At 40.6% G+C, this 22,377-nt stretch overlaps 1 protein-coding gene across 1 annotated transcript in view; it reads left to right on the forward strand.

Annotated features, from left to right (window-relative positions):
• LOC109966118 (metabotropic glutamate receptor 4) overlaps positions 1-22,377 on the forward strand; it is a 161,832-nt gene that overhangs the window by 33,431 nt on the left and 106,024 nt on the right. The window contains exon 2 of the mRNA XM_020610739.1: positions 13,981-14,945. Within this exon, the coding sequence (XP_020466395.1) occupies positions 14,415-14,945 (531 nt within the window). The 5' untranslated portion in view covers positions 13,981-14,414. The remainder of the gene's footprint in view (positions 1-13,980; positions 14,946-22,377) is intronic.

A 22,377-nucleotide genomic window follows, 5' to 3' on the forward strand; every position in this document is an offset into this window, starting at 1 on the left:
AAATGTTTGCCTTGATCTTGAAGCGCAGATGGCAGTGTTGTGGGGCTGCTAACCCGTCCAACTCTTAGATGAGGTCCATCTCTTTCATGCTCTGCTTTATTTTCTCTGATCCAAGAATTAACAAGACAGATGAAAGGATCAGTTATCAGGTCCCATGCTTAAAGGACTGCCAAGCACAACGTTAGCTTGAGTTAGGCTAAGCTTTGCTACAAAGAAAGGTTTGCATTCTCCCACTGTCTGCTGCATCTGACAAAAGAGACTGAGGGAGAGATGAAGGGAACTAAAATGGCTGTGATAAAGTAGGGAGGAGTGAATAAGTAATGGATTGTATTCAATTGTAAAAACCCAAGGTGCACACAGCAGGCCTGTAAATATAGATAATGCAGAGAGAGACAGAGACAAGGAGAATCATAGCATCTCAAAATCCAAGCTTGGCACAGGGTGCTAAATTTAAGGTACCTTGTTTTATCGCCACTAAAAATAATGTTTGTGAAACAAGAACCTTGAAGTTCAGACATATTTAACAGCACTGAACCTATACAGGAAGAATCCTCGAGTCAAATATGTTTCCTGTTGAAAGTTACAAAGGCGGCACAAGGCCAAGTCCACAGCTTCTAGTGTTACTGTGTATTGACATGGAAGACACACTTTGTTTTACTGCAGTCACTGGGGGAGAGCAATGAGTCATTTCGACCTCAAAGGTCTTCATATTTTCTTTCTTTACATGCTTATATTCTGTATAGCTCTGTTGTTTGTAACTATAAATTATTGGTGTAATACACCAGCTGCTGCAGTCCTGTGATAAGTGTGTTTAATCTAAATTTTCCTTGGTATAAAGTTGAATCTGAATTTATGTCTTTCACTTATACAAGATAATAGGGATGCACTGATACCGATGTCAATATCCAGTCTGATACCAACCTCTAGTACTTGTACTTGTAAAAGTTGTCCAATACCACCTAACAGCAACATTACATTAACCTCACACTGGTTGAGCAGGTCATTATGCAGTGCAGAAGAAATTTCAGTGGCTTGAAAATATTTTAAGATAAGTGACAATGACAAAAGTAAAGCCAACTGCGAGCTCTGGTTTTCTCCTCTGCCGTGTGTGTTCGCGAGCACCCCTTCCTCCACATCCCACGCAGACACGAGGGTACGCTCTATATGTGCAACACAATCCAACAGTAATGGAGAGACTAATTGATCAAACACTTGTTGAACAAGCAGAAGGCAACAACAAACTTGCATAAATACGATGCCTTCACACTCCCTGCTGTCAAAATGCCCGATGCTGTTCATCCACTAAACCCACATGGTGCTTTTCTTACTGGCTGTAGTGAACTTTTACATAGTTAATGGTGGAGTCTAATGAGCTTTGTGTATGAAAATGAGCTAAATTCTTGGAGGCTGAGACCAAGCAGCTCCTGTACAGCAGTGCATGTGTGTGTCCAGCAGAGAAGAAAGGATCGTGCCAGAAACAGTCTCCAATTTAAAGTAAGAACATGTACCCTTGTTAAATTAAACAATTCTATTGCCAACTGTAATATTATGGATTCCTAAACTTTAACATTCTGGGCAGGGGTCATGAAATCATTTTATTCCAACAGAGGGTCATACTCCTAAAATGGTTAAGAACCACTGTATTACAGTATGTTGCATAGTAGGCTACACACATTGAAAGGATGGCAGTGCTGTTTGTTATCACAAAAGGTTTGAAATTTGCACGAGATTCGAATCTTGGTGCCTGCAGTCCACGTGTCGAAGTGTCCCTGGGCAAGACACTGAACCCTCAAGTTGCCCCCGATGTTTAGAACCATCGGTGTGAGTTGGTGCTGCAGATGGCTGCCATCGGTTCTGTATACCGGAAACAAATTCCTTGTGTGTAACATACTTGGCCAAATAAAGGTGATTATCCTGATTATTATTATTATTTTATTTAATCACAATCAGAAAGTAAATCTCATAGAAACAAAAACTGTCTATAAAGTTAGTGCACTTTTATGTTAATTGTAATTTTTATAGTAGAAACAAGGTATTATTATTAAGTACTTGTATTGGTACTCGGTATTGGAGAGTACTCAAATATAAGTACTCGTACATGTACTCATTCTGAATACAAGCAGTGTCGGTGCATCTCTACAAGATAAACTTAACTAAGATGTAAAATTATGCAAGGTTGCAACATTATTCTTTTCATTATTAATTAATGTAAAGAATAAGAGTTTCTTGACTGATTTTCTTGGTCTATTAAAACATCAGGCAATAGTGAAACATTATAAATATGAAATATTCAAAATGCTTGTTTTATCCATTCAACAGTCCAAAACCCAAAGGTATTAAATTAACATAAAAGCATAAAAACAGCAAATGTTTGCTTTTGAAAAGGTGGAACTGCAGAATTTTGGGCATTTTTGTTTTTTAAGAAATAACTTGAACAGGTAACTGCATAATAATTTTCATTCAACTGACTAAACATTTGACTAATTGCTTTGGTTGTAAATAAATATTGCAACAAAGTACCAGCTTTGGAGAAAAGAAGACCCCAATTTGCATTTATGTTACAGTTTTCATAAACCTATTGTGTTTGTGTTATAGTTAAACTTGATGTTTCTTATTGGCAAAAACAGTGTAAAGTGATATTAGATGTATTCTTACATTAGATCAGACTTATTCTGAGAACACAGCATATGAATTGTGACCTGGCTTTGGGCACTGATCTGTGCTTGGATTGACGGACATCTGGACAGGCCATCATCACCTCTCATTAGGCAATTAACACTTTCAATCACTGCAGCTCACTATCACTGATTCAAAGCTCTCTGAAAGGAGACTCCTTGCTGTATAAAGCCTGAAGGCAGTTACCTCTCAGTCCTGAAAAAAGCCTCTGTAGCAGAACAGGTCAGAGGCTTTTCATAGCAACCATGTCCCAGCGTACAGGCCCCGTGGCTGCGCTTGAGGCTATAGTCACAAAGTCATGTGCTGGACTTTCTCTGAGAGATCTCTGTATGTATCATGATTGACTTCAGTGCTTCCTGAAAAGCTCTCATGAGGTCAAATCTCAAATTTTGCGTTCACAGTTATAGCCTTGCAAGACTTCACAATAGTAGGATTGTAAAACAGTAAATGAGAAGGATAACCTCTTCACACCAACATCAAACAGTCAGCTGGGTAGGAAATAACTGCTACGAAAACATCAGTCAGACAGAGAATAGTAAAGGAAAGGCTACATGAAGGAGAATGCCAAGAGAATACCAGCACAGATTAAGTGCTGACAAACTCTTAAGATAGCGTTTATTGTTTTTGTGGTTTGCTTCTCTTCTATGCTCGGTTGGATGATAGACAAATACTTTTTTGAAGCTGCTGTAACATTGACTGTACCTCTCTAATGGTTTGCAAGACACTTTCTGCCAAGATTCACAGGATATGGGTAAGAACAGGGAAAAAAAAGGAGAGAAAGTGTCAGATTTTTTAAAAAGTGCACTTGCAACCCAATTAGCAGTGATCCAAAGCTTACAACCTAATACCCTTTGATTTACTGTTTCTATTCTTGAATTTAACTCTGAATCCCACTCTTCTTGGCAGACTCATAACATGCTCTTCCAGCCACACTCTAGCTGCACATTTGACAAGCTTAAGAAGGGCAAAAAAATCACTTTTATAAAATCTTTAGTCTGGGGATTAAACCCATGTCATCATACCAAAGTCTGACTGGCTACTCTTTGAAGCTGGAGAGATCCCTCTAAGAGGAGATGAATGGCAAAATGGAGGAGAGATTTCAGTGTTGGCAGATAGCATTAAGCAAGCTGGGCTCTACTCTCTAGTGTTTTAGTAATGATACCAATAAAGAGGAAAGATGAGTGCGAGGAAATGAGTGTGCCTGTAACGGTGCTGGTGGTGATATTGACAGGAACCTCTGATATGATCTCAGGAGTGTGTGGCCTGATGCAGCTCAGCATCAATACATCCCTGCATAGCATAGCGCACAGTGGCACTACTGTGCCACAATACAATGAAATCCATGATAACATCTTGTCCATGGAAGCCTGAGCAAGAAAAAACTTTGTGGAAGAGATATACAGGTTTCATTATTCTTGGGATGATTTACAAATATACAAGTATTTTATTGTAACTGAGTTTCCTAAAAAATACATTTGTGTACTGTTACATGGTTTTGCCTACACTATACATTTTAGAGAAAATGTAATTGCTGCGTGGATAATATACAATGACTATGACATGGCAGGGACACGGAGATTAATATTCCTGAGTTCAGCTGAGCTCTTGTACAAAGGACAAATGAAACAAGAGCATCACTGCTTTGCCCTGTGCACTGGGAGAGAAATATGTTATTAAGGCCTTGTTACTGTGACCTCATGACACTTATTCAGATCACTCAGGGGGGCACTCCACTTGGCCTTGCCAGCGTACCACATGCTGTGTAGTGAGAGGGATGGGGAAAGCTACTTAGAAAAAGAGTAGCAGGTATTATACTGAATCCCTATTAGCTGACACTCAAACAAAATGTTTAAACAGTGACAGGTAGTGTGGGAAACTGAGGGAAGACTGTGTTGCAAACAAGTCGTATCAAAGCTACTTTGCCCAGTTTCTTTTCAGCCACTCTTTGCCCTCCCATCATGTCCTGTTTCCTAGTAATGATGTAAACTACGTATGCCTGGTTGCGACAAACTGTACAAAATGCAGCCTCCAGTCTGAGGCTAGCGTTAGCTGACTAACGAGTAATTTTGACAATCCAGTAGGATGTTTTGGTTACTGCTAATGTGTCACAAAGCACTAACATTACATAAAGTTTGTGGTTTGAAAAACACTTCTTATAACCTTTGGTAGGTGGCAGGCGGGGTTAATGTAGGGACCTGATTTGGACAACACAGGGTAGAAAAGCTGGAATAACAAGAGAAGGACTGAACATAGAAGACTATCAAATACTGTAGGTGGGTAGGATTCCTTAAAGACACTCCATCCTGCCCCATTTTCACTTGATTGATCAGGCAGTGTATAAAATTTTAGTTAATGCACCTTGACATAGATAAATACCATAATTATTAGATAATTTTACAATGTGGTAGCACCTAAAAGGCTACAGGCAAAGGTGACTGATGTCAAACTACTTTATGTTTGGGCACTTAGCATATGTTGGGGGAAAAATTATTTCTGTGTGAAATGTATATGTGGAACCAGTTGAGGTGGCTTGGGCACCTGTTTAGGATGCCCCCTGGTCACCTCCCTGGGGAGGTATTCCGGACATGTCTCTCCAGCAGAAAGCCTCGAGGCAGACCCAGGACACATTGGAGAGACTATGTCTCCCGGCTGGCCCGGGAACACCCTGGGGTTCCTCCTGAGGAGCTAGAGGAGGTGTGTGAGGGAGAGGGAAGCCTGGGGGGCTCTGCTCGGACTACTGCCCCCGCGACCCAGTCTCGGATAAAGCAGATGAAGATGGATGAAATGCATGTGTTTACCACTCTCCAGTATTTCTCATGGTTTGCCTGATGTGGAACTGCCCTTGTTTCATGCTTGTGCCAAATGTAAATGGTGTGGAAACCACACCCACTTAGCACAAACCAGCATTATGCCGGCTAGGTTTGATGCGCACCCTACTGTATGTTTCCTGAAAGCACAGCATCTCAGAAAATGATGTATGATTATCACTACCAGTGACAGTGAAAATGAGGCCCAGGTGTTCAACAGTGAAATGGTGGCAGTTATACAAAGCTGTGCCTTTTTTAATCAATAGAACTCAGTTTGCCTGTTTTCACCACTTCCAGGAAATAAATCTTTAGTTCAAAGAATAAAGTAGAAATAACAACTGAGTTCTACCAGCTGAAACGCAGACACTGTAAACTAACTTACTTCCAGCTTGTGACTCCCCTGGTGAACATTAAGACCTCATTTTAAAGTGGGACTTTGGCTGGTGGAAACAATCATGCATCACTTTTTGGTCTACAGTCTTTTGAAAAGATCTGGGAGTCTCTAATGCTCTCATTCTTCCTTTATCTTTTCAAATATAATTTTTCCTTTCAGTCCTTCAGGAACAGCCAGTTCCATCTGGATCCCACATCTGTATGTATAGCAATGCACAGAGAAGTGAATGGCAGCGTTCTCATGATAAAAATGACACTTTATCCATTCAAGCATGCCTCAACACTGAAACCCTTTTTGACAGGGTGGGAGCAACTGGAGGGATGCAGTATTTATAGCGTCTGTCTCTAGGAGTGCAGATAAAGCCAGGCTATACTTAGAGGCTGAATGCATGATTTGAAATATGTGATTCCTCACAAATATGTCTTTGCGCCCCTACTGTCAACATGGAGGGAGGTGCACTTGGAACCTCCATGTTCTGTGACAAAAGTATCTTTCCTGCACACTTTGTGCTCTGCGCTGTTAGCCAGCTATTACTTCACTATTAGGGGTTTCTCTTGATTGGAGATTTACTGGATTCAGAGTGCTTTACATGGCAGCTGGCACACTCCTCCTCCATTTGATTCTTGTACAGCACACAGCAGAAATGGTTTAATCTTGTGATCAAGCTTGGCAGAAATTTGCCAGTTAGCTCTGCTGTTGTTTCTACAGATGTGGCAATTTAATGTCCATGTTGTGTAGGAAGTACGCAGGCTGAAATGTACCCAAAGGATCAAAGTGCCACCTAAGAATGGTTGTATAAGTTTAATTTCACTTCTAAATAGTTTTAAACCCACTCAGTCCTTACTGTGGAAAAATCAATTCAAATTTTAGCTCTTCCTTTCTTCCTCTTTTGATAATATAGCATACATCACTCATAGCTCTCTGATCATTTATCCTGCCATTGATGACACAACATCTGAATGATGAAAGTGTCACAGAATCACCTAGCTGGTTTGCTCACTTGTTTTCATTCTCACTTGAATATACAGGAGTCGAATCTTTGTACTGTCCACTCCTTAAATCTGTCTCATTTGGCACATTCGGGACATCCTGATTAAAGCCCTTACAAAGTTGGCTCCTCAACAGCAAAACTCACTGGGTGTTTTTTGTGTGCTGCTGTTGTAAACTGTTGTAAATTAGTTCAAGCAAAGTGGGACACACACATAGGGCCTCCGAATCATCGCTTCATTGCCTCTCAGACACACTTCTCTTATCTTTTCTTCTTGGAAAAAAGTCTTGAATTAGAAATGAGAAGAAAAACCAGGACAAAGTCATATCTTTCCTCCACCTTTACTATCCTTCTGTCATTAATTGTGCACGAGCTGGCAGAGCCTTAAAGGATCTCAGTGCAAATAATTTGCATTGTACATCCATGCAGTAGAGGAGGAGACATGATTTAAAACTGCATACAGGGGAAGCTGCATGATGTGCTACAAAGTCTGTTCAGAGACATCTAACTGCTACAACACTGCAATAAAAAGGTTCCAGCAGAGAAGAAGCTTTTATGTTTTCTCTCTGCATGCAACTTGTATTGATAGATCTGTAAATTTAAAAATGAATCATTCCCATTTAAGAAGACACAATATGATTAGGGATGGACAGTATAAAATGAAAAGAAACAGACTTGTGGTGTTTAATGTCATTATTATGCCTCTGTGACCTCTTTATAGAGAAGAATCACCTTCGCTGATATCCCAGGGCAGCAACACTGACTGTTCATTAATGGAATCTGGAATGGAATTTTGCATAAAGAAAGTGTTAATGAGCAGATATGAATCGGCTCTAGTGGTGGAGAGAACTAATGGACGGTGTCCTGGAGAGGGGGAAGAGGGTACTGATGAAAAGGAGATTTTGCTTTGGGTTGATCCATGGGTGTTATGGTGATTGGATGAATGCAGATAGCCTGGTATATAGAGTTACAGCGCATATAATGAAGCATTGTGTACACTCCTCTCTGCTTCCCATTTCCTTCGAGAACTTTCTATGCGTCTGCACCCTTGCACATTTTCTTCTTCTCTACCTTGAATCTGACTCATCACACAAGGATCATTTCACTCAGAAATAATGTGACACTAACTCAGAATGTGATGCATCAGTGGTGATTTGAATAACATTTGCCACTTAGGTTATGTCGTACTCTTAAAAGAAAGCTATATTTCATCTCAGATCATCCCCTTGTCTATTAAAGGAGGTGCTCTCCTGCTCTGTCCTGGTGATACTGTGTGACATGAAAGGCAATTAAGGTATTAAAACTGTAATTTGTGTCAAAATTTGCACCGTTCTCAAAATCAGCTCAGAGCAATCAGACATGCTACACATATTTTCAATTATTATACCCAGTGTCCATTGCAAAAAAAAAACCTGCTTAGAGGAAAAATCAGATAAAAGAGCAACTCCTCAGAATTCCAGACTTGCCTGAGAATTATTAGGTGTTCAGTTCCTTTTCAGTATCAGAGTAATCCAGTCAGGTTTGTCTGTACATCCTTGACTACAACTGTTAATGGTGCATACTTGTAATGCTGTCCTAATGTAAACAGATACAGGCTGTAGTTCCAAAACTTAGAGCACGCTTATCTTTCAAGCTGAAGTCAGATAAACACTAACAGGAGTAACAAAAACCATAAATATTTACTATTTCCACAGTGCTTTATCAGTATTTTTTTATCATTACACAGGGTGTTGTCTCAGCTTTGTCTGATGGGCGTCCACGGTGTCACATTTTGAAAATCCTAGGTATTGTAAAACTAAAGCATGTACAGTAAATCCAAAAAATGTCAATTACACATGATGACTGAACATTTCTTACATGTTGTAGACAGCATTACATTTTCTCCTCCTACAATATATACTGAGGTGTAAATAAACTGTACTGTTCACAGCCAGTGAGTCACTGCTTTTAGAGGATGTGTCACTACTCTCCTTGGCAATGAGGACAGTTTCCCCCCGATGCCTTTATTGTCTAAAAACAATAGTCACAATCATCACTTTGACGCCAATAATAATTATGCTCCCATTTCTAACTGGCAGAGAAACTGTCAGTGTCACAGGAAAACAACACACACTGGACTGATCATTAGATTTCTCTCCTCTGATGGATTTCACAGAGCAATGGTATTATGACGTTTAAACAGCTGTGCATAGACTCACAGGAAGCTATTGCAACCTTTTTGGCTCTCTCCAGCCTCTTTTCTTCATATGATTGTAAATTTATATACAAAACCATGCACGATGGTGAAAATGTACTCACTGAGCATAGTGTAACTTTAATTAAACAAGAAATCTGAAGCTACAAAAAAATAAATAAAAATGCACATACAGTATTTCTACAGCTAAGCTACAAAATAAAAAAAGAAAAAAAATGCACATACAGTATTTCTACAGCAGACATGCAGGCAGTCTAATACTCCTTGTACTGAGGACTTTATTTCCATTCTCTGCTGTGATCATATTGGTCTTTTGGGCCAAAGTACTATATCTCCTCTGCTGAAGCATAACAGCCAAAACAGTAGTTCCCTGTCGGATTAGGACATCACTGTCAGACAGTATCCTGCTCCACTCTGAAGGATCTATTAGCAGGACATGTCAGTGCCAAGATGACAGGATGTAAAATTGAGGGCTGTGTCCTTCTGAATTTCTATGCCGCTTTTCTGAGTTTAGAGACAATGAATAAAACAGCAAAACATGACACAAATAGTAAAAAAGTGGTAGACTTGCAGCATCTGAATTTTCTGTATATTATTAGATAGTATTTATAGAAGGAAAATATTCACACTAATTCATGTTTGGCTGCATGGATTTACAGTACACACTGTAAGATGTTAGTGGGTGCCGCACCAGCAGAATATTCTAGCATTCATTAAAATTCTTGTTGAATAGGTGACACTAACTGAGCAATTCAAGCCATTTATTTTTGTCGCATGTGTAAACACAACACTAAAAATGGCCTTGATGCTATAAAAACTAGCTAAGATTCTATTTACATAACTGAGAGCAGAATTTTAACTGCAGATGAAGGTTCAGGGTGAGAGGATGTGGTTTAATGTGTCTGTTATAATCACTGTGATGTCTTACAGTAAAGATACAGTGTGAATCTCAAGTGTGAGACTAAAATCAGACTTGGCTTATAATTGAGACAAAATAAAAACCTTTTTCTAGCAAAGCAGCTGCAAATTATTAGCCAAGCTGACTTTTTTTCCAGAGGTGGCAGTGGGTGCGACTACAAAAATAAATAGGTTATCCATCAACGGCTCTTCTTAACTGTTGAAATAGTGGACAGACGTAACAATCTCTGTGATGCTGTCATCGCAACAGGTCTGCCACTTGCTCGTCTCACGAGGCAGAGACTTTCAGCATATCAAATGTGTCGATCTACACTGACGCTGACACACACAACTCCTCCCTGGACCCCTTTTTTACACTTTGTGTCTATGTTTTCCTTTGGCGCATGTGAAGTTTAGCTTTAGCCAGGCAAGTGAGAGAGCTGAACTGTGCATGAAGTCCAACACAGACATTGCCAAAGAGCAGAAATTCTTCCTCAGAAGAAAAACAGACTACAAGCCTAGTCATCATCATCAGTGTCATCATCATGTTGACTGCTAGACTACAGAGCACTAAAGTGACTACATAAACAGAGGTGGAAACTTGTTCCAGTAGTGATTTTCCCATTTACTGTGCTCCCTAAGTCTCCCTCTCTCTGAATTTCATTATAAGTGTAGACTATGCACATTGGATGGTAAAGGTATTTAAAATCATTTGTGGAAAATACAGATTCTTTCACATTATGCTGTAAAATTGAGGGGGTGCCACCATTTCTGGCACTGGTGCTACCATCTGTGAGAACTGGTGTCACCAGTGCCACCAATATGACATGTTAGTCTGGAGCCCTGCATCCTGGCTTAGCATTGGCTGGTGAGAAGCCGATGGCTGAGTCAAAATTTAGAACTGTTGTCAGCAAGCATTGATCATTTGATAGAGAAAAGCTTTGTACTTTTATGAATCTTTTTTTCAGCTCTCCAATACTTAAATCCCCAAGAGCAACTCCCTAGTGGGCATTAAACTTTTCCATGTTTGTAACAAATTTAAGTAAATTGCACTCAATTAAAATGTCAGAAGAAAGTGTGTGTGGTGTTCCTGAAATAAAGCCCTTATTAAAAAAAATACATGCAGCTAATTGCTCTGGAAACAGTTAGTAAACAGAGTCTAAAACTCAAAAAACCAAATCAGAAAGTATCATAACTGCCATTTAATGGCATCTATAAAATGCAATGCTTTACCATTGGCTTTTCAATAGTACCTGAACATGTGAAGAATAAAATGATAAGTAATCACTGCTTACTCATCACACCCCAAAACCTTTTATTTAATAACTGAACAATTGTAAGATGCTACCCAGTGAGATGGATTTATCACCTATTTACAAAGCTGATTAATTTGCGGTACTCTGTAAACAAATAGATTTTAATAGCGAGTCCCTACAAGCACAATAATGCTGGCAAAAAAGGCATCTCCCAAATTGTAGATTAATTCTAGTAAATATTGTGTTCACAAGTGTATTTCATAGCAACGTGTGTTCCATGTTGGTGAAACCTTTAGCTCTGTCAGCCATCAGTCAGGCTGTGCACACAGCAGCAGGGGTGTGTGGCTGAATGCAGAGGAAGCTGGAGTTCCTCCTTGTCACAGTGAGGGGAGACGGTTGCTGTGTGGATTCTACAATGTCCCCCAACTCCCACTCTCTGCAGACAGCTGATGTTTATCTGCTCTGCCCATCTGGGCCTTGTGACTAAACATCTGGTAAAGCTGCCACTGTGCATGCAGCATTTTACAGTGTGATGACAGTGAAGGGCCACTGCTGTCCATCCATTCTAGAAAGATCTCAAAAGGCAGCTAGGACTTCATCTCTGAAATGTCAAGTCTTATTCTTAAAACTTGACTCAATTATCAGTGTTGTCCAGCACTCAAGACATTTATCTGGCTGTTTAGATCAGCAGTGCACTGTAATTATCCTGATAGCTTTATTAGTTTGTAATCACAACGAGGAAGGATGGGCTGATAAGAAACAAGAAGTAAATTCATTGCCTGCAGCTTTTCTTCTTAATTTTCAGGCCTAAATTATGACCTCATGGAAAATGACATTACGTTATTACCAGTGCTGACAAAGGGAAATGCAATCATCAAATTAAAAAGCTATTTCTGAGCCACTCATGCTGCTTAATCTTAAAGTAATGGTCCCTGTAACATGGACCATTTTCTTTATTGTGATGCTTTTGTGAAAAAAATGTTTGTTAAAGAGCAGGTACTGCACCATCATCATTAATCAGGCTCCCCTTTGAGCATGTGTACCTGTTTGCCTGTTTTGAAGTCTTTTTTTAAAGCAAAAAAAACAAAGTCTGCAGAGTCACCCTTTCCTCTTCCTTCTATTTTAGGCTTTTTTCCCTAGAACGAGGCGTTTCACAATGACTGGCTGGCCTTCATCCATTATGGATGCTGTGTTTTAGGGGGATGATCTGTGCAGGATGACATAAATATCTCCTTTTGGTTCCCAGCAGGATGGGAGAAGCAGCACAAGACAGCCAACTGTGTAGTGTTAGAGCAGTGCATCTTTATTATTTGATTTGATGTCAAAAGTTAAAGAAGGCAAGGACACACGTGACTAGCAGACAGCTAAGCTGTCTATAATTTATGAGTCATGGCAAATCTCTTGACACCTCAATGAGATGGTTCTTGAACTATGTACTCAATGTTACAGAAAAAAGGATTTTATTCAAAAAGAGCCATTATTGCCAGTCATCACCTCCACCACTATTAAAATAATAGCAAAATATCAGCGCTGCACAGTGATGGGTGTGACAGCTGCTACAATGTAGTACAATGTTTTGATCCTGAACAAAATTCTGCCCTTTGTATCCTCTGTTACAGCACAGCGGGCCTCTATATGTATGTTAGCATTCAAAATCAGCATGAAGTAAAGTCTCACAGATGTGTGTGTGTGTGTGTGTGTGTGTGTGTGTGTGTGAGATGGTCAGTTGAAAGAGAGAGCAAGAGAGAGAGCTGCAGGCCTCTCCCACTGTGCCCAGATCCACCGCTCTATTAGTGTGGCCCTGTGGAGGCCCCAGGCTACTGTTCAGAGAACACACACACACACACACACACACACACACACACTCACACATGCTGTGTTTTCATTCCTTGTGGGGACTTTACATTGACTTACAATCATTTCCTATAGACTGATCCTAACCTCAACCATAACCACTACTTGACTAACACCTAACACTTAACCCATGTCGCCACCCTAATATTCAGTGACTGTGTCCCCACAATGTGTGTGTTAACAGGTCCCCATAATGTAAGTAATACAAAGGCACACACACACAGTATCTGGCACCGCTGTTGGTACGAAGGGAGAGATCACAAGGGGTCAAATGTGCAAAGAGCAGATATGTTCATGAATAAAGGAATATTGTTTCTTTGATTATTTGAATGCTGTGTTCTTAATTTAGAACTATATTTCCAAATCTTTTGGTGAAATGCCCAAGAGACATTATACTTGAGTAAAATAGTGTGCGGTTATGAAGTCTATGGAGCAGTGCCAAGCAGCAGTGAATCAGTTATGTTCAAGGCACATAGAAATAATTCATCGCAGTGCTCTGAAAGCAGTTGAGCCATGGGTGCAACACAGAACAGATTTCCTGTGCAGACTGCTGGGACCAGGAATTATTTCTACATGAATTTTAAGATCCAGAATTTAGACTGGACCTCTGACTGCCCAATGCAAATGTGTTAAGTGAATCTGAATATGATTTCAATTAAAATTATGGAGAGCATGACATTGCATCTTGTCGTGTATGTAGTGATTTAATTAGAACGTTCTGTGAGATTCCACAAAGGAGACAAAACCCTGAACTGTGTTGGAGACTAATACAAAGCCCACCCCCTCCTAAAAACAGCTATTTCTGAAATCAGATTAATGTGATTCAGTTTCATCTTTAATTTCCGTTTTTTTCCAGAAGAGGCTCTTCCTGCTGTTTCTTCAGTGTCTCACGCAGCTCTCCTCTCTCTTTGCAGGAGCCCTGCTGTGGAGCCCACTGGGTCAAGGACCGAGAACAAAAAGTAAATGCACCCAAGTGATTCTGGTGGAGCAGAGGAGAGGCAAACTTCTCATCTTTGTTCTTGTCTTACGAGAATGGTCTCTGCCTCAGCTCACCCTTTATCATATTGTATGTAGCCACTGCTCACAGGTGCAGGAAAAGAGTGAAACAAAGAGGAAAGAAGAAAGGCTTCGAGATAAAGAAAGTGAGGCTGCATAATTACTATTACTGAGTTTATTTCAGAGCTAGAAACCATGAGAAGAGACTTTTTGAAGACGACTGAGCTCTGAAAAATATTAAAGCAAAACTTCCGGACATTTGTATATGTGTGTGTGTGGTTATATGTGTGTACCCCTCTCTTATTTTCAAAGGACCTGAATTTGTATTTGCATGTGGATTTAGCCTTTCATTATGACTCTGCGAGGAGGCTTTGAAAGAGGGTGGACTGGCTGCCGCATAGGTGCCTGCTGGGTGTTGCTGCTGGCTTGTTATTCTTTGATCACCTTGGCAGCCAAACCCAAAATGCCAGGCCACACACACCTCAATTCAATACGCATTGATGGGGACATATCTCTGGGTGGGCTCTTCCCAGTGCACGCGAGAGGGAATGACGGCAAAGCCTGTGGGGAGCTGAAAAAGGAAAAAGGGATCCACAGGCTGGAGGCCATGTTATTTGCCCTGGATCGTATCAATAACGACAATGAGCTGCTGCCTAATATCACTCTGGGGGCACGCATCCTGGATACCTGCTCCCGGGATACCCATGCTCTGGAACAGTCGCTGACATTTGTTCAGGCACTGATTGAGAAAGACTCAACTGATGTCAAGTGTCTCAGCGGAGGGCCGCCCATCATCACTAAGCCTGAGAGAGTGGTGGGAGTGATCGGTGCATCTGCCAGTTCCGTGTCAATCATGGTGGCCAACATTCTGCGTCTCTTCAAGGTCAGTTTCTTCCACAGCATTTACTCTTTACTGTTTCTAAACACACTTGAAGAGCACCAGTTTTTCATACAATTTCCTATAACATGTTTGCGAGACTTTCAGCTGAAAACAACATAACCAAAGATAAAACTGTTAAATTTTATCTTTCCATTGTCAATATCACTATACTGAGTGTAGAGTTCATTTTACTGGAAGCGACATACACAAACGCACAACTATCCTTTTGACTTTTTCATTTTCAGAAGCTTAAATCATGGTAATTTCAGACATTTCTTCCCACTGTCTAGAAAACTAGGCACTCATCATTATACAATAATTATCCTCACTAATGACATTAATTTGCCAAGAGTCCTTAGTGTTACCTTCCTCAAATTAATTAGGGGAAGCCATGCATGGGACCATAAGCTGACTGCACTGCTATTGAATATAGTGTGTAAAATGGGCCTCAGCATTGCGTTGACTTATCTGATGCAGACATAATGTGAAAAATGAGAGGAAAACATAAACAATATACAGTATGATGGGACTTCTGCAATACAAGCTTAATGCTGTCAACCCAAACTACAGGCCACAACCAAACCAAAGAGCATAGGAACAGTGTCAAAACAGGTTGTCTTTTTCTCATAATATCCCAATATTTATGCCAGACTAGCGGCAATAAGAAAGATAGTTATGTAACCCTTGCTCTATGAACACAATTACAATTTAATTTAACCCTAAAGGGGCTGAGCATAGTGGAATTCAAATACAACATGTGCTTTATTCACCTAGGATTCATGTTTTTTAAAAGGGCCCTAAAGAACATGAAGACCGAGTTGCCTGTTGTGACATTAATTCAACAGTGTCTCACCTGTCTGCTGCCATCCTAGGGCCAACTAACTGCTCGAGGAAAGAAGGTGAAAAGTACAACATGTCACATCACAAGCCTGACTGACAAGTTACAAGTGATCTAGAATTAATGCTCCACTCCCAAATCCTTTCTGCTTCTATACAATGTGCTGGATGAACCTTCTGACTCTAGGCTAGCACCAATATCCAGCCGTCACAAGCACCAGGCCTCGATAGTCACAAGTCTTTTTCTGGTTTCGTGCACAGTCCTGTTGCACAAACCTCACCTTCATGAGAATGTGCATTCTTCCTGACCACTGAGCAAATAGGAGGTTGGTGACATATTTGACACAGGAACTGTCTCATTGCACAACACTGTAGAAGTCAGCAGTGGTCTGTCTACAAAAAACAGCTTGGTCACTATTCTGCCCCAGTATGTTATGACACAGGCCAGCATCCTCTCAGCCTGTGCAGGTCTTTGTCTTACTGCTATGCATGCAGTGTGTGGGAGATGTTTCCACAGCAGACAATCAGTGAACATCAGTCCACAGTCAGCCTTTCTGCTCAAGCAGAGGTTGGCTGAGACAGCTACACTGCTCAGAAAGTCTCCTATGAGCCTCTTCCTAGCACAGAATATAAGCAGAAAGAGAGATAAATACATCACCAAAAAGTGAGAAATAAACTACCCCGGCCCCGGCGCCTTTACCTTCATGAAGAAGGCAACAGCTGCAGCAAAAGCATTCCACACACAGTCCTCATGACACTTCTAAGCATGTGTCCAGACAGGCTTAAGAGCCTGGGATGACTGCCATACCTTATGCCGTTCCACTACTCTCCAACTCTAACTGTTCCACCAAACCATGCTGTTAATGCTGCCAGACCCCTTGTGGAGGGCACATGAACTGCCAGAGGAGGGTCTGTCCACTCACAGGCGTGTGAGAAGCCTTCACAGTTAAATAGCAAGCCACAGTTCGAGTAGGATTTTGCCAGTGAGTTGTTGTGTGTTCCAAAGAGCATGCCAAATGCTGCAGTAAAAACAAATTATTTAAAAATTTCTTCTTTTTTTTCTTGTCTAAAAGGCACTGAGCTGTGCCATCCAAGACTCAGTGTTCTTGGGCAAAACAGCGAATTTAGTGTTCCGTAAGTATGGTGCTACTCAGATTCTGACAGGCCTTTGGTGGATTGAAAGAGTGCACGTATTCTTCACCCTCTGGGCTGAGGTCAAAGTAAGCTGGAATCCTTTTTTAATGGACAATGGCCTTGCAGGTATTGGCCCGGGGGGCTTGAGTACCTTCTGTGACAGAGCCTTGAGTCCAACCGGCAAATCCAAGGCAGAGAACAATTCTGCAGGATACTGGCACTTCACTTAAACAGGAAACACTATAGTTCAAGAGATGGTTGCTAAAAAGCACCACTCTACAAGCCACTCATGACAAGCGGTAGCTGAGACACACTTTGATATTTGGGACTGACAAACCAGTCTCTAAAATGCACAAACTCAACTCTCAAAGAAAAGAAAAAAAGTAATAAAATGGGGGAAATATTACATAAATATTACCAGAACAGAGAAAAATTCACTTGCCAAGAATTTTAGAAACAGGTAAAAAGAACCCATAGATATCTTAAAACTAGTGCAGCTAGACTAAAAACAACTATATTTATCTGATAGCCTTATAATTCTGCTAATTCTAATTTCAGTATTAGGTTATAATAACTAGTTAACATATTTAAGGACAAAAAGCTTGAAACAAGTGAAATGTTCTAACCAAAAACTGCCTGGTCAGACAAAAACAAACAAACAAACAAACTTAAGTTAGACTTTTTGCAGTGTAGTAGAAGTAGCAGAACACTGGAATTTGTTTGCGTCTATTTCTTGACCTTGTCACAGAAGTAGTGGACAGCCTATATCACTGCCAGCTATATATTTCTAGAATCTCCCGTCTGTCACGGACAATTCAAGCACTGACAGGTAGCGGGGAGCGGCCGCTAGCTGAGCGTGTTCTGTATATCACAGTGCCCACAATGCACTGCTGTAGAATAACCATGAGCTGCAGGTGACTGTCTCTCTGCATAAACATATGGTTCAGATGGAAGGAGGGACAACTGTAGAAGAGGTTAGGTAACACATCCAATCAGGTATAGGGGCAGTGAATCTGTTCAAACAGATAAAACCTTACAAATGCTTCATCAATGAACACACTTCACTCACATTGTCACTGGATGGAAAATCATATACTCCATGTAACACCCGCTGTAGTGTCCCCCTGGCTTGTCTTTTTTTTTGGTTACACCAAATCCAGAACAGAAAGAGAAAAATTAGTTTCAGCAGTGGTGGCAACTTTTCTACAAACATCATTCTTTAGAAAAGTTTTTTCTGTATGTTTGCATTAAGCACTGCAGACAACTAGGAAGCTAATCAGCTAATCTTCTAATTACCCTAGAATTTTTTAATAAGCTGATTTTTAGAAAAATGAGGCAATTGTGATTAAACCAAACTTGATTGTAATTCAGGTTATATATATATATATGACAATTAGAGGATATTTAGAGTCTCTAGTTTTCATTTTCTCTCAGTTCAGTTTAATACAAGGTGACTTACACAAAACTATGCTAATCCTATGGCTACAGTCCAAAGGCATTGTGGGAAATGCAGGTAATCAGTAAGTGAAGTAGAAGAAGATGAATCAGGTTGAGGGTGAGTGGGTGTGGCCAAAAATAACTCATGGAAAACAGAAAAGAGACAGAGAAAACCAACTGATGTCATCTTAACAATGTAGGGTGGATATTCCCGTCAAACAGCCGTTACTATGAGCTTTGAGCCTGGTTATAGTGGTGGACAAACACCATTTGAATTTCACAGGCTGGAATATCAGCGTGCAAAAGCCAACAGATCTATCACAAATTGCTCTACTGCAATTAAATGCAATCCTCTGTGCTGGCTGTAAGGGTATTGACTAATAAGTTAGGCTAACATTGTACTCTCACACGTTGTGGCTTAGCAAGTTCCAGCTCTTTTCTGCATCATTAAAGTCACATAAAACCATAAGTAGGACTCCCTTGAGTGGCTGGGAGGGTTTCACTGCTCACCACTTTCCCCTAATGACTTCAAAAGTTGGGCTTGGTGCCTTTCATCCTATTTCTTTTTCCTCACCTGAGCCTTTGGGATGAAGCTAAATGGATGATAGTGAGTCTCTTTATATATACATATATATATAGTACAGTTTCAGCTGTTCGTGGCTTTAAAACAACTGGATTGTTGTGGCTCCAATTTCTTGTTTCCGTTTTTTGTTTTGGCAGAGTTGCTTTTCAAACCTTCATATTTATTAAATGATTTAATAAACGCACACGAAAGCAGGCAACCTAAACATAATATACCACCAGTGTGATTTTGGAGCTGACTTTATTAACACTGTTTGCCGTCCTCATGAGGCCAGAGGTTTTCTGAGTGTACTGTAATCTATAATGGGCTTCGTGCTTGCAATTGTTTATCAGCTCCTTACTTTGGGCTTTTCCTTATGCTCCTCACAGTCTTCGCATGGAGCAGGCAGGATTCCATCCCCATGCCATGTCATGAATATTTTACTATATGATTACATAATTTACACCTAGGGATTGGGGTTGAAAACTCCCTGTCTGCATCTCCTCATCACTGGGTCCAGCTCTTGGTCTGTTTTCATCAGCTGGATCTTTATTCTGCCATATAAGTAGGAGCAAAGTGCACCAGCACTTGAGGTAATTAGTGGTTGGTTGGTTGCTTATGATACTCAAGTGTACAGTAATTAAAGCCACAGGCTTTTGATTGTGTCTCATACACTTGACTGAAAACACATATACCGACCGGCCTGAGGGCTGTTGCTGCAGCAGTCAGAAACTGCAGGAGCATGCACTGTGAGTGAAGTTGACTTGCTTTAAGACAAGCAGGAGGGTAGCCTGGGCAACTTCCACACAGCAGCCCCCTAAATTAGGTGTAAGCAAGCACGATCCGTCTGCAGGAATAAGTCTTTCTCCTGTGGAGGACTGAGCCTGGAACTGTGAAGACAGATGGAGCAAAGAGAACAGAGATGGTAGCAAGCTCTGAGCAAAAAGAAGAGGGTTAACTGGTTGCCTTTTGTGCTGTCTGTGAAGCAGAGACCTTGCATCCGCCTTTCTCTTTCCTCATTAGAGACAGAAGCAGAGGCGCATTGCCTTACTCCCCCCCCCAGTGTTTCACTGTGTAGAGACAGAGTTTATATTGGATTACCCCATCAGCCTACAGTGAAGACACACTGGAAGCTTTAGAGGCTCTCAAAATTATGCATAGTCTGCTTTTTACTGGAGCTTGTTAATGGTCAATCTGTTCATCTAACCATAAAAGTAAAGATCACTTTCCATCACTGTCAAACCTGAATAAAATACAGCAGTATTAAAGTAGGATGTATGGAAAATGTTGCTGTGAGTCGATAAAGATTCAAAAGGACACAACAGGCCAAATTTCACGTTGAAGCCAATCTGACACTGAACCACATGAGGTAACAGAATCCAGATGTGATGTGAAAACTACATTTATCAGTTCGAGTGTGTTAGCAAATAGTTTCCTATTTTAGTCATTCTGGTTACAGGGAACAACATTAGAATTCATCTAGAGCCTTATTTTCTGGAGATCTGACAAATACAGGTGAAATAGTCACCTTCCTTTAAATTCTCCACCGGTTTGAGGGAAATAATGATCTCTTAAATGTTCCACTATTTTCACCAGCTAGTTGTTAACTCTGCTATTTTGTGCTGGGCAAAATGTAGTATATCTATCTTGCCTGCTGGCAATAAGGTTGATGAGAGTGCTGAAACATAATCAAAGCAGTAAAGTTGTGGGCTGTAAAACCAAAAACAATGACCTGAGAGATGCTGAAATGCTTCATAAAGCTTAGCAGGACTGCAAAGTCTGGTGATAATTCTCTGTGGATATATCACAACAAGTGACCACTTTCATATAATTCTAAGTCATTTGAGCCATTACTCTTATAAAAATATCGATTAGGGCAGCTTTAAACTTTATAGGATGTCTCCTGACTCAGTATGGTCAGACTCCAGATGCACGACATTAGTAACAAAAGCCGGGCACATTTTGCACTAACTGTTGTATTCCAGTGGGACTTCGCCAGTGTGGTATGACTGAATGTTACACTAACTTGCTGGTGCTGTATTACACCTGAACAGTGTGCCCAGAGTGTTGCTTGTCACCAGCACCTAGGAACTGGGTGGTAAGTGAGGAGAGAGCGGTCTGGACAGGAGGACTGCTTCTGAATGAGCTCACTCCCATTCTGTGTGTAATTTAGTGAAAAATATGGTACATTAGTTCATTCACACAGCACATTCCCTGAAACCCACCCAGCCATGCCCAATAAATCCCATATACTTGCTGAAATCCCAATACTCAGAAAGTCCAACCAACACAAACAAGGAAGCACATCAAATAAATGCCTTAACAATGGGAAGAAAGCAATTGTTTTTAGTGTGTTCACAGACCACTGGGCTTTACATGGTTTTATGTGTCGCTCTACTTGATTTTTACAGCTGAGCACACCAAATCCATGAAGCTGTCTATCACAAGCACTGATTCCAGACCTCCCCCATCTACACTACTGTGCTCTGGTATACAGAGGAGCAGCTCTTTTAGTTCAGGATTAGTTCAGACTCAACTCACTTTGCCCACCCAAGCCCAAATGGTCAATGCCCGAGACAGTCGTGAGTGAAGGTTTCCAAGAACCAGTGCCTTTTATTCTTTGCACCATTCCATTCGCTTTCTCCTGCTGTTTGCAAAGCCCTCTGCAGGCAATCTGCACCACCACCGGCAATCACCAGTAATCAGTGACAAAAAGCTACTGTGCGGCTGTCTCCTCCTATGCATTTTCCTTCTGAATATGGTAGTTTTCACTCAAATTAATTTCTGGCAGTTAATTAGCATGCACTAGCCGACCCACTGAGATTCAGCATGCTTGCAGGAAGGGAAAATGTCTTCTATGTTTTAAATGTATGATTTCATTCTTTTGAGCATTTTTTTTTTATTTATTTCAAAGCCAAGCGGGACAGAAAAGAGCACAACATAAATACCAGCAGGGTTTGCTTATTTTCTCTGTTGTGGAGCTGTCATTATACCAGTTTCTAATTCTTCACAACACAATCCAAAAAACAGAGCACAGCCATACCATTGTTTCCTTGAAATGTGTGTGGGTTTACAGGCTCAGAGCTGTCACACCTGCATAATCTTACCATCAACCCACCAATCCATCACTGTCCTGCCGTGAGACTGTGCTGCTCAAAATTTACTCAGACTTTAGCAAAGGACTGAAACACCAGAAGAAAAAACTGAAAGCCTTGAGTCCCTCAAACAGATTTAAATTAAAAGTAATCAATGGTGCTATGAATGCTTCTGCACTGATTGTGGGAGAGTGATTTAAATTTTTTGTAGGAGTTTTTAAAGTGACAGTGTCAGTTGGTGAAATATCTCAGTTATTTTTTATTTTAATTAACCTTGACAGTGATGGAAGAAGTACTCAGAGCCCTGACTTAAGTAAAAGTAACAGTAGTAAAAGCCCTGCACTCAAAATGTCACTTAAATACAAAAGTA

The sequence above is a fragment of the Monopterus albus genome, unplaced genomic scaffold, assembly GCF_001952655.1.
Source record: "Monopterus albus unplaced genomic scaffold, M_albus_1.0 scaffold106.1, whole genome shotgun sequence".
Lineage (NCBI taxonomy): Eukaryota > Metazoa > Chordata > Actinopteri > Synbranchiformes > Synbranchidae > Monopterus > Monopterus albus.